We start from the raw sequence: 14,544 nt of genomic DNA, 5'->3' as shown, positions 1-14,544 counted from the left end.
TTACTTTCCTCAACAAGCCTCGCTGGCTTTGTTAACCATCAGTGTTAGATTTGGCTGTTAACCATTCTTTACACTCCTCACTCCTCTGGCCTCATCATTGTGCATTCTTCTGGGGAAAATACTTATTCACCTTCGCAGTACTATTTAACACCAATGTAGGTAGTCAGAGTTTGTCAGCCCCGACTTTCCTTGATAACCCTGAGTTAAATCTGAGTAGATTAAATCCCCTTCATAGTACAGGCCTCTAATAATACAACCCTAACCTCCAATACCCTTTACTGCTAATCCAGACCTGCCGTGCTGAAGTACAGCCTCACAGGGCTGCTAGCATGGCTGTAGACACTTTATATTGTCTCAGTGAAATGAACTGTACATCATCTTACAGCTAGAATTTAACAGTTACAGGTAAACATGCTGGTCAATCGGGGAGTCCTGCAGGTTTGGTCACACTAGTGCATGTATCTGTAGCAAACTCTACTTGTTTCTGTAGTGGGGTCGGTGCAACTAGAGAATGTACTTAAGGTCATATTTATAATGCAACAGAACATGTGTACCCTGTTTGAGGACATGCATCTAAAATGGGTTGCCAGGAAACTCTAGTTGCACACTTGGTATTGAAATTAGTAGGAACATTATCCTCACAAACCACATCTGCAACAAATCAACACAATACAGTTAAAGTTAAGAACATTTATTGCATCCATTATTGTCATTCTCTCACAAAGACAGACAAAATATAAGAAAAGCTTGTCTTAACATTAAAATGTCCCGTTCTACATGGTGACCACTGTCACAGACTACGGCCAGAGTGCTAACTTTACAGCAGGGGCTAATGCTGCACACAAAATAGACTGGATTACAAGAAGAGGGACGTTTCACTCCAGGTGTAATCCACAGCGACATTGTTAAGAGAAGATAGTAAAACCCACTTATTCCTCGTTATAGCTCAATAAAACATGCACCGATTACAGTCAGTTAATAAATGCATAATATCTCAAGTCACTTAACAGCAGAACATAATTTTGATGACTTGGGTAGAGTGACCAGTAACAAATCCTCATTTGTGCACTTGATCTGTGAAAGTGAATTTTTCTCAATCAAAATGATGAGATGAAAATGCTTAAATAGTGACAGCACAGGAGGAATGATGTGTAGCTTCATAACACTGCATTTAGTTTATATTTGGAAGGCTGACTAAATGAGGTTAAGACCTGTGACAGCAAAATAATGACAGAAAGCAATCCCTGCGAACAAAGACAACACTATAGAGAGGGCTTACAGGCCAGCTGAGAGGTTAGCATATTCTAAAGATGGTTTCCAGCATAATAAATAATTAAAACTTTTTCTCAAGCAATATTAGCTGTAAATCAAATGACACTGATTTGACCTTTAACTGATTGGTTTTATAGGGATTTTAGACTTGACCTGAAAATTAAACGCAGTCCCTTCTCTGAAAAAAACAAAAAGCCCACCTCTGAACGCTTTGCATTAAGGCATTATATTTATATTAGAAATATTCCCATGAAGAATAATAAATCATAACCCTCTATATGTAAAGAAGCTTGCATAAGATACTTGTTGTAAAGTGCTTTGTGTACATATGGTATATTTACAAAACTTTTTTACTGTGGCAATATCACTATTTTACAGAAAACGATTTGGCAGAAAGTAGTAGTCTAATTTGCATTTGGTCACAATCACCATCACCTGGTGCTCAATAACAGGAAAATCCACCCACAACAGAACTGGTATAGAAAAGTCATATGAGGGGTACAATGTTATTTTCAACATGACTGAATCATGATTTTTGTTCACGATTTGGATTTTGTTCTCCTCGTCAAGTTTTGTTCATGAACTGAAGTTAAAGTCATGGTCAGTTTGTGCTAGCATGCAGGCTGTGAAATGTACACTACACAGTGTACGGAAGCAAAGAAAGGCCAAAATAATCTGAATCTGTGGTCTTAATTGAACTGATAAATTTGAGAAACATACTTTAGACTTGAATGAATACAGAAAATCAAAATCAAATTTTTAATAACCTACTTTGAAAAGGGTGATTAAAAAAACAAGTAAAATATCTGAATGCTATAAAATCAGCGCAAATCCTTTTGGGACACAACATCTTTCCTATCAAACACAGCGTGCGGACAGTCTGTATAGAAAAAATCCATCCCTCAACACAATTTAGATTTGGATAGCCATAAGATACAGAACCAATTCTGTCTGTGTGTGAATTTTCACTTCAACTGAGCATGGCTCATATAATCCTTCTAATTGTGTGAGTATCCATCTGGATCATATTCTTCAATATGAAAACTCAAGACAAGCTGATTTGGAATCCTATGGGATCAGAAAGCCCATGTACATAAATCTCCTCACAGGAAGAATCATTTAGGCACAGTAGTCCAACAGCGTCAGCTAACAGGTTTGTTTTTTACCCTCAGCTGCCACCTACTGTTGTTTCATGGAGAAGGCCTTGTCACACAGAAAAACACCTTGGGGAGGGGTAAAAACCAACAGAAGCTGTTTGGTCAGGATCGGTATTCCAAAAACAATTTCTTATGGTTAAAAATGTGACTGATGTATCTAGTCCTTCGTGTCCTTTGTTTCCAGGCCACATTTGGGTAAATTCAAGGGTCTGGCACTGCTTTCTTTTGCTGGTGTTTTAATTTTGTGTTTTTCACTCAAAAGGAAGAGCAATTATCACTACTAGTCCAAGATTCCGTCTCTATAGGGAGATCCCAGTCATTGTTGACATGCACACCTACAAGAGCCTTGGTTTTATTTATTCTTGAATTGACAGCTCCAGATGTTTTCCTTTTCCTTCCACCAGCTTTTAAGCATCTCCAGCATCAATCATCTGCCCTAGGTGGTCAGTTGGCCACACCCTGACGAACCTCAGGTATGAGGGAGGAGAAGAAGGTTTTGAAGAAAACCCAGGTGGTCCACATGACTGACACCCGGTGAGGAGGCACTAAAACTGCCGTCATTGGTTCTTGTCCATCTGATCCGTCTGCTGCAGCAGCAGGTTCCTCCCTTTGTCTGGCAGCAAGCTCGTCAGCCTGAATAGACAAAGTCATCATAATAGGATGATTTATAGCAGTGGGTTTTAAACATGTTTTCAGCTGAAGTATACATTTCAATCCACAGATCAACCTGTAGTCGATTTTTGAGCCTTAGGGCACGTGTCCACCAAAGCGTTTTTTTACCCACTGAAAACGCCACCTGCTGTTCTGAAAACGCCTAGCTGGGAGCGCTAGGGTGCGTTTTGGAGGCGCAGTGTTTTTTTTTCGAGGCGCTGTGGTTGATATGGAACATCCACGCCTACATGCAGGTTATAGACCAGAGCAGAACCCAGAATGTCATGTCATCAAAGGACAGACCATGAACCACTAATGCTGCTTGATTATGGTAAAAACTGATGATTGGTTTATTGACTGACTTAGGAAACATCACGCATTTACTGAACTTTTAAAATTAAATGCTTCATTTGAATGAAATTCACGAAATAGGAAATAGTAATTAAATATTTTTAACTTTAAAACAGCGTCTTAGAGACAAGAGGATGACAGCAACTTGGGATTAAATTTCAATTAAATGCACAGCCCTATGAGCCACTGAGATATGAGGATGCCCTACAGAGTTAAGTGAATCAGTGGGAAAGATTTGGGAGATTCTTACTGGATTTGGGTTTTGGTTCCTGTTCTCATTCAGCTGGTTGTGCTGGACTTCAGGGGGCTGCACAAGGTTGGGTTCCTGGACCTGCACTGGCCTTCTGAAGGGAAACCAACCAACAGTGTGTCTGTGGAAACGAGAGAAAATACATTTATATTAATGCAAAATAAAAAAAAATAGACGAAGAAAGAAGTCGACTTAGTACCTATAGACCTTTTGAGGCAAACACTTATAAACGTGTAAAACTTGTAAAATCAACACTTATGCAAAGCTTCTTTTCATCAAAACTAGTAGGACGTTTTGTTGATTTGCAAACTCTGCAGTTTATTGGTGTAAACCAATAGCACTCTCTAATGCTTGGGGTTACCAGTGGACAAAGTTGGTTAGTGGAGCTTTATATTATACAGTGTGCAGTTGCATCAATAGCCAAGCTGTCACCATCATCATGTTTGTAAGTCCAACATTCACTCTCTATTTAGCTCTGTTTTGGTCTCCTCCAACTCTTGGGGGAAATATTTTTAGCTGCTAAATGCTCACAAGATTAATAAAAGTGATGAGACTGAACCAAAACAGAAAGATGCTAGAATGCCCCACAGAGCTGGGTGATAATTCTCTGTGGGCCTGTCAGTATGAGTGACCACGCTCAGATTACATAGTTAAAGCTGCTCTACTCAATGTTTTTATATTAACAATGTATCAAATGACTAAAATATACTTCAAGACCGGTGAACATTTTTGGGGTAATAATAATAATAATATATAATTTTCAATTATTCATAGTTTGCCTTTTATAATTTACACTTCCAGCTTCTTATCCTTATATTTGGATGCTTGTAGATACACATTGAAGTGGTCTCAATAAATACTATAATTTGTATACATCTATTTTTGTGATTTATCTTCTATATTAAAACACACACACCGTACATTTTAATATCTTGTTACTTTCTTGCTGCTAACAGGCACCATATGTTGAAAGTGCAACCACTGTCCTTTACATTCCTGGCTTAGTGAGTGGTCAAAGAGGATTAGACAACTGACTGAAAAGAGAAAGTGAGGGGACAGGACATAAACAGTGCTGCTTATGTCTCTAAACATTAACCTACTAGCTGGTGTGTAATCATTAGTCAAATGAATGCCAACTGACGGTGTATATTAAAGGGGCGGGCTGTGTCCTTCCTATTTACGTTCTGAAGAGCTGACTTTAGTTCATTTCTTATAGAAATTATAGAAACACAGGATATTCCCCTCAGAGAAATGACAGCATGTCTCTCACTTTCAACAATTCATTATTCTTTGCTTTCCCTTGACAAACAAACACATTCAATATACATCTAAACCCATCTCATCCATGCCTAAGAAATGGACTGTGTATGTATATTTGTTTATCGGGGACTCGGGGGTGAGTAACAGCCAACAGAGTGTGAGACTGGGAAATGTTTAGTAAAAGAACAACGTGGCTTGAACTGATGAGAACAGTGATGATGTCTGTCAGATGGACTCTGTGCACTGCTGCACAAGGAAACAGACCTGATTACAGTTACTATCACTCATAAAAAAGAATAATTACAATTATTAAATATAATATTTTTCATATGCTGTAGCAAAACGGAGACACCTTCACTGCTTCAGCTTGAATTCAAAGTATACACATTCAATAGGTAAAACTAGCTTTGAGAAGGAATGCAATTGGTGTCCCTTTTTGTTTTTCAGATGAATATTCAGTCATTAGGTTATTTGAATAAAAACTTGTTTAAGGAAGTGAGTAACCACATCCTGCTGCAGTACCACAGATGTAAAGTCAGACACACAAGCTAAGATGGCTGACAGATACATAAGAGATATACAGACTACGTAGAATTCAAAGCTATTCTACAAAGATTTGAAGTGACATTTATCTTTACTGATATTACTGAGACAGAACTTTTATTTGCTAATTAAAATATGAGAAACTATGGTTTTGACTTAACAGCATAAAAACAGAAACAAGATTTAAAAGTTAAGACATTTTGAAAGGTAAAAAATACATGGTGCAGCCAATTTTTACTTCTGCTTTGAGCCTACGCAGTAGCAGCTACGCCCAGGTATAATTGGCAACCATAGACTGTATTTTAGCATTTTACAGAGCGCACCCGCTGCTGTGAAAACAGACAAATCCAAGAGACACGCCATTTATCTTTTCGGCAACTTTAGAAAAAATACTGCTGATGGTGAAAGTCAACAAAGCAGATACATTCAGGGAGAGAGAGACAGAAAGCGGCGGAGCCACCAGAGGTGGGAGAAGCCCATCTGTCTGCAATCAGCGTCATTCACCAACCAAATGTTTACTCATGCATTTTATCTACTCCACTAAGTCAATTCAGCAGGTAACTCTCTGAACATTCTGTCTTATTCTCAATCGTATTTGACCAGAAAAACATGTTCTGTAAAATAATAATAATAATAATCTGTAAAATAATAATGTGTGGACCACAAAAGTTAGCTTTTCAACTGCTTTCACTGGTTTGTTCTGTAGCTTTGGTATAACAGGTTTCAAGGATACACATCCTGAAGGCTGGGCTGTACACATACAGTACATGTTTACACAGTCAGCTACTTTGTGTATGAGTATTTTTTGAGGTTTTTGATGAGAGATGGACTGAAAAATGAAAAGTTCATAGATGTCAAAGTAGAAAAGCAACAGACTGAACTTACAGGTACATGAGGAGGAGGGTGCTCATCACCAGCAGAAAGCGAGTCAGGTTGGAGTTGAAGTACACGATCATGAGCAGAACGCCAAATCTTGCAGCTGAGTACAACCAGTCCAGCCAATCGCGTTCCACATCCTCATCGTCCTCCACTACGGGCCCGCCCTGCGCGTTCATCCGCATGTTCTGGTTGGCCTCACCAGGGTTGATGAAAGCGGCGTCCTGCGCTGGGTTCGGATTCGCTGGCTGATTGGCTAAGGCGGCTGGGACGGCTGGGACAGGTACTTGGTGGGCGGGAACAGGAGGGTACTGGCCGATGGTTGTAGGTGGTGCAGCGGGGACGGTGCCTGCTGCTGCCAACGCTGCGTGGCTGTCGGTGGAAAATAAGACAAACATCAAGAGTATTAGAAACGTCAGACCACAATGACAGCCTGCAAGGCTAAAGGAAGAACCCACACCAACAAAAAAGTAGTATGAATTAAAAGTGTATAAATAAAAACTCACTATTGCATGTAATACTGTCTAGCGTAGACTTGCTGGAGCCACAGCAGCTGTTGAGGGCTGTACAGGGAGTAGGTGGGAAAGGCTGGTTGGGTCATCTGTGGTGCTCCAGGCCTGCAGGGAAAGATGAGAGACAGATGGTTCATTTCTGTTCAACACTGGATAAAGGTTACAGTCAGTGAACATTGGAACAATAGCAAAGAGTCAGCTCCATTTCTTATTTTAAACTTTATCTTCTCTAGTTATAATAGAAGTGACGGCAAAACTTTTATCTAAATATACTATCTGCATTTTGTTGAGTGGCAGCTCCTTTCTAAGCGCACATCACGTCTCTTTGGCTTCCCCTAGGTGTTTGGTAATGTAGCTGCATGCAGAGGGAGGCTTTGACAATGAAACTCCGCATGTAGACAATTTTCTACAATGCTTGGTGTGATTTGGTTGTCAAATAGACGATGCTGTCTCTGTAGCTGGATGGAAATTCAGGACAGAAGAAAACAGCCGTTTAATCACTTTATTAACAGTGCATGTTGAAATTATCCAACAAGATCTGAATCTTAAAAAAAAAAGAAAAAAAAAAAGGGAAATCACCAAAGCAGGAAATTTCAGCTGATTACTGTGATTTTAAGGGCCAGTCTAAAGTTTGTGTAATTCTGACCTCATGCAGCTTTTTGCTGTTCTCACTGGTCTACATCTAATTTCTTTCAGTTGTTCTGGAAAAATATCTTGAACACAGCTGAACTTTGCTAAGATGTGATGCCTGGTCGTGTCAGTGAACACAGCTTACACTGCAACAGCAGGCCATGAAGGAGTTCCTGGTGGAGACACTGGGGTATGTGTGTGAGCTGGAGCAGCAGCTGAGGTCGGAGAGGTCTGCCTCCTCTGCCTCAGCTCCGGTGTGCTGGGAGTCTGGACCGTGGAGGAGGAGCTGCTGGGACTGGGTGAAGCAGAGGCTGCCGTGGGCCTCGGACTGGTGGGATGTGGCTGTTCTGTCTCTTTGGTCTGCGAAGGCAACCAGACTTTGTAAGTTGTTTTTAAATTTGAACAATGTTTGTCACTGAGCTACAGCAAACCCACTGTAATAAGATACGTCTAGTGAGTTTTATTGTTTCTTTTGCAGCATTAGCTGGAGCAGGACACTTGAATGTGTTGTGAAACTAAAGTAAGTTATTTTTAACTACACTTTTGAACTCTAAACTGCAGCTGAGTTCTGAAGGGTGACAGCTGAAGTGAAACAGTTCCACTCCATGGTAGGATGGAAATGAGGGAGAGGGTGAAGAAGTGCAGCTGTCAGCCTCCAAACTAACGCTGCATTTGCGCTTGATATGTCACAGGAGACGGGAGTTCCTGTGAAGTCCCACAGAGCTGACATATGCTGTTGAATTTATGAAACTGAAACTTCGTTAAGGCATTTATAGAAACATGTGGAATGCAATTGCTAACCTTGACACACCTACATGGTGTAAAAACAAGGTCTCCACCATTACTTTAAAATCATTTAAATGAGTTTTAAATTAAATGTAGATACATTGTTGGGACCCACATATAATCTGCACATGAATATGTGGTAAATATGTGAAACAAACCCAGTATGCAAAGCTAGGTTTTCACTGACAAGCAATGGAAGTACACTGTTGAGCCTAAACTGAAACCAGCTGTTTTGCTTACATGGCCTCACAATTTTAAATACAAAACCAACAGGAGTTTCACTGAACACTCAGGTTTCATTTACCCAATGTCACTGAGGAGACACATGACTTTTTTTTAAGGATGATGACATTAAATCTGAATTAAGGCAGGATTTCTAAATGACTTTAAAATGGTCTACTCTTTCAAATCCAAGCTCTTTTTACCATTAAATTAGAGGAAAACAAGCATTGTGATTTCACTATAAACAGCTGTGACCAACCTTAAATCGTCTGTGATCTGTAACTGACACACAGATGCTCACAGTGGAATTGTTGGGTCTCTGTAAATAATATTACACAGACTATGGCCTAGCCCTGCTCTGTATGAAAAGAGATAACTGTTAGGTTAGTTTTATCAAAACACATCAGATTCTTGGTGGCAATCTGACATGTTGATGGGTTCTTGGGAATGTTAATAAATACATGTCTGTTCTACTTGCATGATGACCTGGCAGCCACTAACCAGGGGGTAAAAACACAATTTCATTTTTTTCATTTGAAAAAGTATGTTTTGAAAACAGTGCATGGGGTCTGAGGACAGTCGAACATGAGTAAACATCATAATTTCTCACCTTAGGTCTAGCTCCCAGAGGTCCCTTGGGTGGATTCCTAAAAGCACACACCAGGTGCACTGTGGGAATGCAGTCAGTCTGAGAAAGTACAGATAAATGCCTGATTATAAAAGCTTCATGCACATAGATACATTAAACTATTAGTAGTACAGCAAACAGAATTAATGCCTATTAAACTTGTTTGTATGAGCATGAAATATTCCTTTAATAGACTTTACGGAGATGTTCCACTGACAAAGAACAAAGGCTTGGCATGAACAACAACGCAGAGCAGGCTGACACCCAAATGTTTTTGCAATTTAACTCAATGTGATTACTGTACAACTTCATAATACCCTCTTTATTTTCCTTTCCAGCCCACAAATGGTACGCCATGGAACAGAATCAGATCAGAGTCTGGTGCAAAATGTCTGAGAATATTAAGCTATCTGAAGATGTTGATTGGAAAACTACGAACCAGACACATGTTGGTGGGGGAAAGGGAGGCCGGATAGCAAGTTTGTTGGCAGCATAAGAGTAGCATAAAGGTGCGATGCGGAAAACTCGGACGGAATTGCAGAATTTAATAATGAAAATGGAATCAGGTGTAAATGGCGGAATGTCGTGGAATCTGCAAAAATGTGGATGCAATTTATAAAAATCTGGGTTTCCCCTAGCATCAGAAACATTTTCCCACAGCACTTAACCCAAATGAACAGAAAAAACTATACTGCTGCTTCTGACCTTTGCTCTTTCTGTTAAGGGTGATGTACACTTCTGTGTGGAGACTACGTCGCAGGCTACGCACGGAGCCAGGCAATTATACTTGTGCGTCGGTGTCTGCGTTGTTCTGCAGTTACACCACCAAACGCTCGTTGGTGGTAGTGCTACAGCGTCCACTGTATTGACTTTTGCCGGCTGAACTTCCGGTTTAGCCCTCCACTAACTCGAATGGGGGTAAAATGATATAGCCTCTGTGCGGCTCATATAGACTTTTTATGTTATCGACCGAATGTGGGTGTGACACTCAAATATATTAATCCACCGTGTTACAGCCGCTGGATTGGCCACTAGTAAAATTTACTTTAAAGCACAGAGCACTTCCTGTCGGCTTGGAGGGATTGCGAGGCTACCCAGCCAACTAATCACAGTTCTTATGGTCTGTGTCGCCATAACGTGTGGTTACATTTTTAAGGAGGTGCACGTCAGGCTACGGCATATGCACAGGCTACGTAGTCATCTCAGCGTAAAAGTAGAAATCATGTTTTCCTGACATGAGGTTCTAAGAAAATATATTTAGACAGGATGCCAACATACATGTGCACCTGCAAACAGACACATTTATTCCCACACATACCTGTCTGAAGACATCTTTTATTTGTAGATGGTCGGGCAGCAGTTTACCAGCATAGATCAGTCTCTGGTCACTCACAGCCTAAAGGACAACAAACAAGTACGTTTAGTTCAATCATTTGGGATAAAGTTACTTTAGTGACAAATTATTATTATTATTACCTACATAGTGGTTTGATTTGAGTGATGTTTCTGCAGATGGGAAACGACTTGTGCCAGTGCAGTGCCAGTGGTAGTTGTACTGACTTTTTAGGGCAATTAGGGAAATACCGCAGTATCTCGGCCTTCCCACAGCTGAAGCACATGGTTATTTTCCCCAAGAAGTGACAGACTTGATCAATAATCATTAACTTTCCTCTGGGACAAATATATTTTAAAGTCTACTGCCTGGCCACTTTCCATCCAGTATCCCACTGAGGCATAGATCCTCCTCTGCTCATCTTTATTAGCTCATCTCAGCGGCTGCCTGGATTTGTCGCTGTGCCCTTCAAGGCTGCAGTCTTGCCGGGAGGATGAAACTTGGCAGTCACACCTCCTTAAGATTTTAGGTACTTAGCTGACTCTCTTATTAGAGAGGCCAGGGCGCAGCTCATTCTGCCTTCCAACGTGGTGTTAGGCTTATTTTAAACACACATGCTTCACAAATCAAAGTATATATTGTAAGGTCAACACTTTATAACAGGTTATCCCAAACTATTTTAAACCTAAATAAACACAGACAGATATGCTTTAGATAGCATACAAACTAACCTTACTGTAGCAGTAAGTTAGATATGATTCTACAGAGTTATTTTCAAGGAAGTAAAACTCCCAACAGGAACCACTGGAAGTCCTTTAAAAGGTTCGTAATACCAAGAATCGTAGTTGTGCAGCTTTGGCGTGAGCACACACACGGAAAGCCAGACAGTAACAGTGGCAGACAGCTGTTCTGGCAGCAGCCCACTCAGCTGGCTCATGACATTCCAGAACACAGCCTCGAGCGCGGCCACCTAGTTCCGCTAACATTAGCCTGCTAACTTCTCCGCCTCATAACGTTAATAACTCACCGGTTTGGTCGTGTAAACAGTCGCCAAATGCGTTTTCAGGTCCTTTACAGTCCAGTTCGGATACACGCCTTCGACGGTTTGGTCCTCCTGAGCCTGGTTGGGCGTTTTAATAAGTAGAGTAAACATCTTTTGTTGAGCATCCGCCACATCCATTTTAACGTTACTCTCTTTCACTCCTTGTAGTCTCGTGCTTACGATAACTCCGTTACGATAGCCCCCGTGACGCAATCTGTGAGCAGACAGAACAAAAGCGACGCAAGTTGTCTCGTCTAAAGAGTAACTTGTGGGACTCTCTGCTGAATCTAGCAGTTTCTTTCTGGTGGCGGTCACACGGGACTTCAGCGAGGAGGACGCTTGTTTCCAAACACACTGTGGCCGCTCCTGATTGGTTGCCGCCCGCTCGTGCAAAGACGTGGAGCCTGCTCTTGGAATCGTCGCCCTGTGAGCATGCGCATATTATTAACAGCTTAAAAGATCGTTTATTCAACACCATAGATCTCACTTCGCTCACTCTGGTGCTATTTTGTCATCCATCCATCGTCAACCGCTTATCCTGCGCTCAGGGTCGCGGGGTCACAGGGGGCTGGAGCCAATCCCAGCCGACATCGGGCTATAGGCGGGGTACACCCTGGACAGGCAACCTCTCACAGTTTAGGGTCACCATGTCTTTGGATGGTGGGAGGAAACCCACACAGACACGGAAAGAACATGCAAACTCCACACAGAAAGACCGGGCAACCGGGTTTGGACCCACGACCTTTTTTTGTTGTGAGGCGACAGTGCCACTGCAGCACCGTGCCGCCTGCTATTTTGTCAAGACAAATGGAAAACATAAGTGAAAAACACATAAAAACGATTACTAGACTGTAAGAAAAAAGTATGAGGTCATTATCTCACATGGCTGATGTGTTTTCCAGTTTAGTCAGCAAACTTAATTAACAGAGGAGTTGGTAAATCAAAGGTGTTAACTGTTTCTTCTAACATTTGCTAACATAAGCTACACACAATGTCATGGAAAATTGTTTTCGTTTGCATTTCCTCAAAATCACTAAATGTCAGCAATCATTTATTTATTTTCAGATGGTAAGTTGTGTGTGACGTTTGCTCATGAAAATGTTAACAGAGTGAGAGCTCTTCTCCTTCTTTTCCCTCTTAGACAAGAGCACTTTTTTTCTGACAGCAATACTTTGTCCATTAAAGTTGCATCAGTCATGTTACATCAGCTGCAAATCGACTTGTAGATATTGAACGCACCGACTATGGCTATTCGAGTGTTATTGCCAACACAAAGCAATACAGAAGTATTATACTGTAGATCTTGGATAACTAAACAAGACTGGGTGTCAGATTTTGGGAGGCAAGACACTCTTCAAAATCATAGTGGTTTGGCAGATACAGTTAACAAAAAAGAATGTGTCAACCAGCGTGTCATACTCACAACTTTAATTGCAATATGTCAAAAACTGTGGAGGACTGATCCTGACAGATTAAGAAATAAATACAGAAATAAATAAATGCTCAATAAATAAATAAGCATCTGATTAAATGTACAAAAAATAAAGTAAATAAATAAATGTGGGCAGTAATTAAATTATAAAATGAGGCGTAAATATATAAATATCTTTTAATTAGCTTCTTTATTTATTCACCTTTATAATAATTACCTTATTTATTTATTGTTTGTTATAATCTTCAACTTTTTTTTATTAATTACTTAGTTTTTAAATGTATTTATTTGTGTGTGCTTTTTTATTTTTGTCTGTTTTATTCATCCTTTGCATTTCTACCCTATTTATTTCCCCAACGGTATTTATTTCTGCCTGTCCTTTTTAGATTTCTATATGCATTTCTGCCTCATTATGCAAATGAGGAGGGGCTGTGTCTCAAGGGGTGAACTTCTCCCCTATTGGTGGACTAGTCAAATGGCAGAGGTCGACTCTACGTGCATACATCAACAAGCTAGCTCCTCACACAGTCGGATGGCTGAGGTGTTTAGCAACTCTATTTGAAGACAATACTACCAGCCAAGTCTGCTTTCCTTTTCGTGTGGACGCTATGACAGACAGTGTTTCAGTTTGCGGCATGCACGGACACAGAACTGCGGTAAAGGGAGCCGTTGTTTGTGAGAAACACACGGTCAGCTAGTAGCAGCTGAATCTGGAGTGCACTCGTATCCGACCCTGTGTGGTAAATTCAGTTTTAACGGAGCAGAGTGAGCTAACGGGCAGGGTTAGAGACTATATTCTGTCAGTTTCTCTCTTTACAAAGACAAGTGTTGCAGTCAGAAAGTCTTATTTGAAGAGAGGCTATCAAATCTCAACAGTAAGCGATACGAGCACCACATACAACATACTTTATCAAATTACGTCGGACTTTGTGAAATTAGCACAAAGATACACAACACAACATCTAGCTTTGAAAATAAGGTGTTAACACAACGTATATGAAAATAGGATTAATTGGATTATATTCACAGGAAGCATAAAACATGTTACATGTGTCCATTAAAAGTGAAAAAAAACATAAAACAAAAAATGTTAGGGAATTTACTTTACTCTTTCATTTTGGTTTTCTGGCAAAACATTAAATAAATACTGATGATGACTAGGCTATCACATTTGAGTTCAGGGTAACTTTGACTACATAAAGATTACGTGTCAAAGTAACATCCACATGAAAATAGCAGAACCCCATGTTCGCAGTAGCACATTGCCCAAAGCATCACACTGCCTCCGCTGGCTTGCCTTCTTCCCATACTGCATCCTGGTCCCATGTGTTCCCCAGGTAAGCCACAGACAAGGTCACCATGGGCAAACTGGTCTGTGTCTATGTGGCCATATATTACACGCTGTGATGCACTGTGTGTTCTGCCAGCCTTCGCTCCCCACGTCCATCAATGACCCTGTCGCTGGTTCACTGCTTTTCCTTCCTTGGACCACTTTTGGTGGGAGCACTGCAAACGGAATCACCCCACAAGCGCTGCCAATTTGGAGATGCTCTGAACCAGCTGTCTAGCCATCACAATATGGCCTTTTTCAAAGTCGCT

The 14,544-nt window shown here is 40.7% G+C and overlaps 1 protein-coding gene across 1 annotated transcript; it reads right to left on the bottom strand.

Annotated features, from left to right (window-relative positions):
- Window positions 1-675: 675 nt before the first annotated feature.
- On the bottom strand, window positions 676-11,883 carry herpud1 (homocysteine-inducible, endoplasmic reticulum stress-inducible, ubiquitin-like domain member 1). Its single transcript, XM_038705546.1, has 8 exons — window positions 11,499-11,883; window positions 10,457-10,534; window positions 9,121-9,198; window positions 7,648-7,862; window positions 6,867-6,977; window positions 6,370-6,732; window positions 3,682-3,802; window positions 676-3,062 (listed from the first exon to the last, which is right to left on the bottom strand). Exons 1-8 carry the CDS (start codon window positions 11,649-11,651, stop codon window positions 2,874-2,876), a joined length of 1,308 nt encoding a protein of 435 aa, XP_038561474.1. The 5' UTR covers window positions 11,652-11,883; the 3' UTR covers window positions 676-2,873.
- Between the last annotated feature and the right edge of the window lie 2,661 nt (window positions 11,884-14,544).

This window comes from Micropterus salmoides, unplaced genomic scaffold (assembly GCF_014851395.1).
Source record: "Micropterus salmoides isolate LMB-PRFRI ecotype aquatic unplaced genomic scaffold, ASM1485139v1 Ms_hic_scaffold_8, whole genome shotgun sequence".
NCBI lineage: Eukaryota > Metazoa > Chordata > Actinopteri > Centrarchiformes > Centrarchidae > Micropterus > Micropterus salmoides.
Note: the sequence above shows the minus strand (reverse complement) of the source record. Positions and strands in the feature narration are given on the sequence as shown.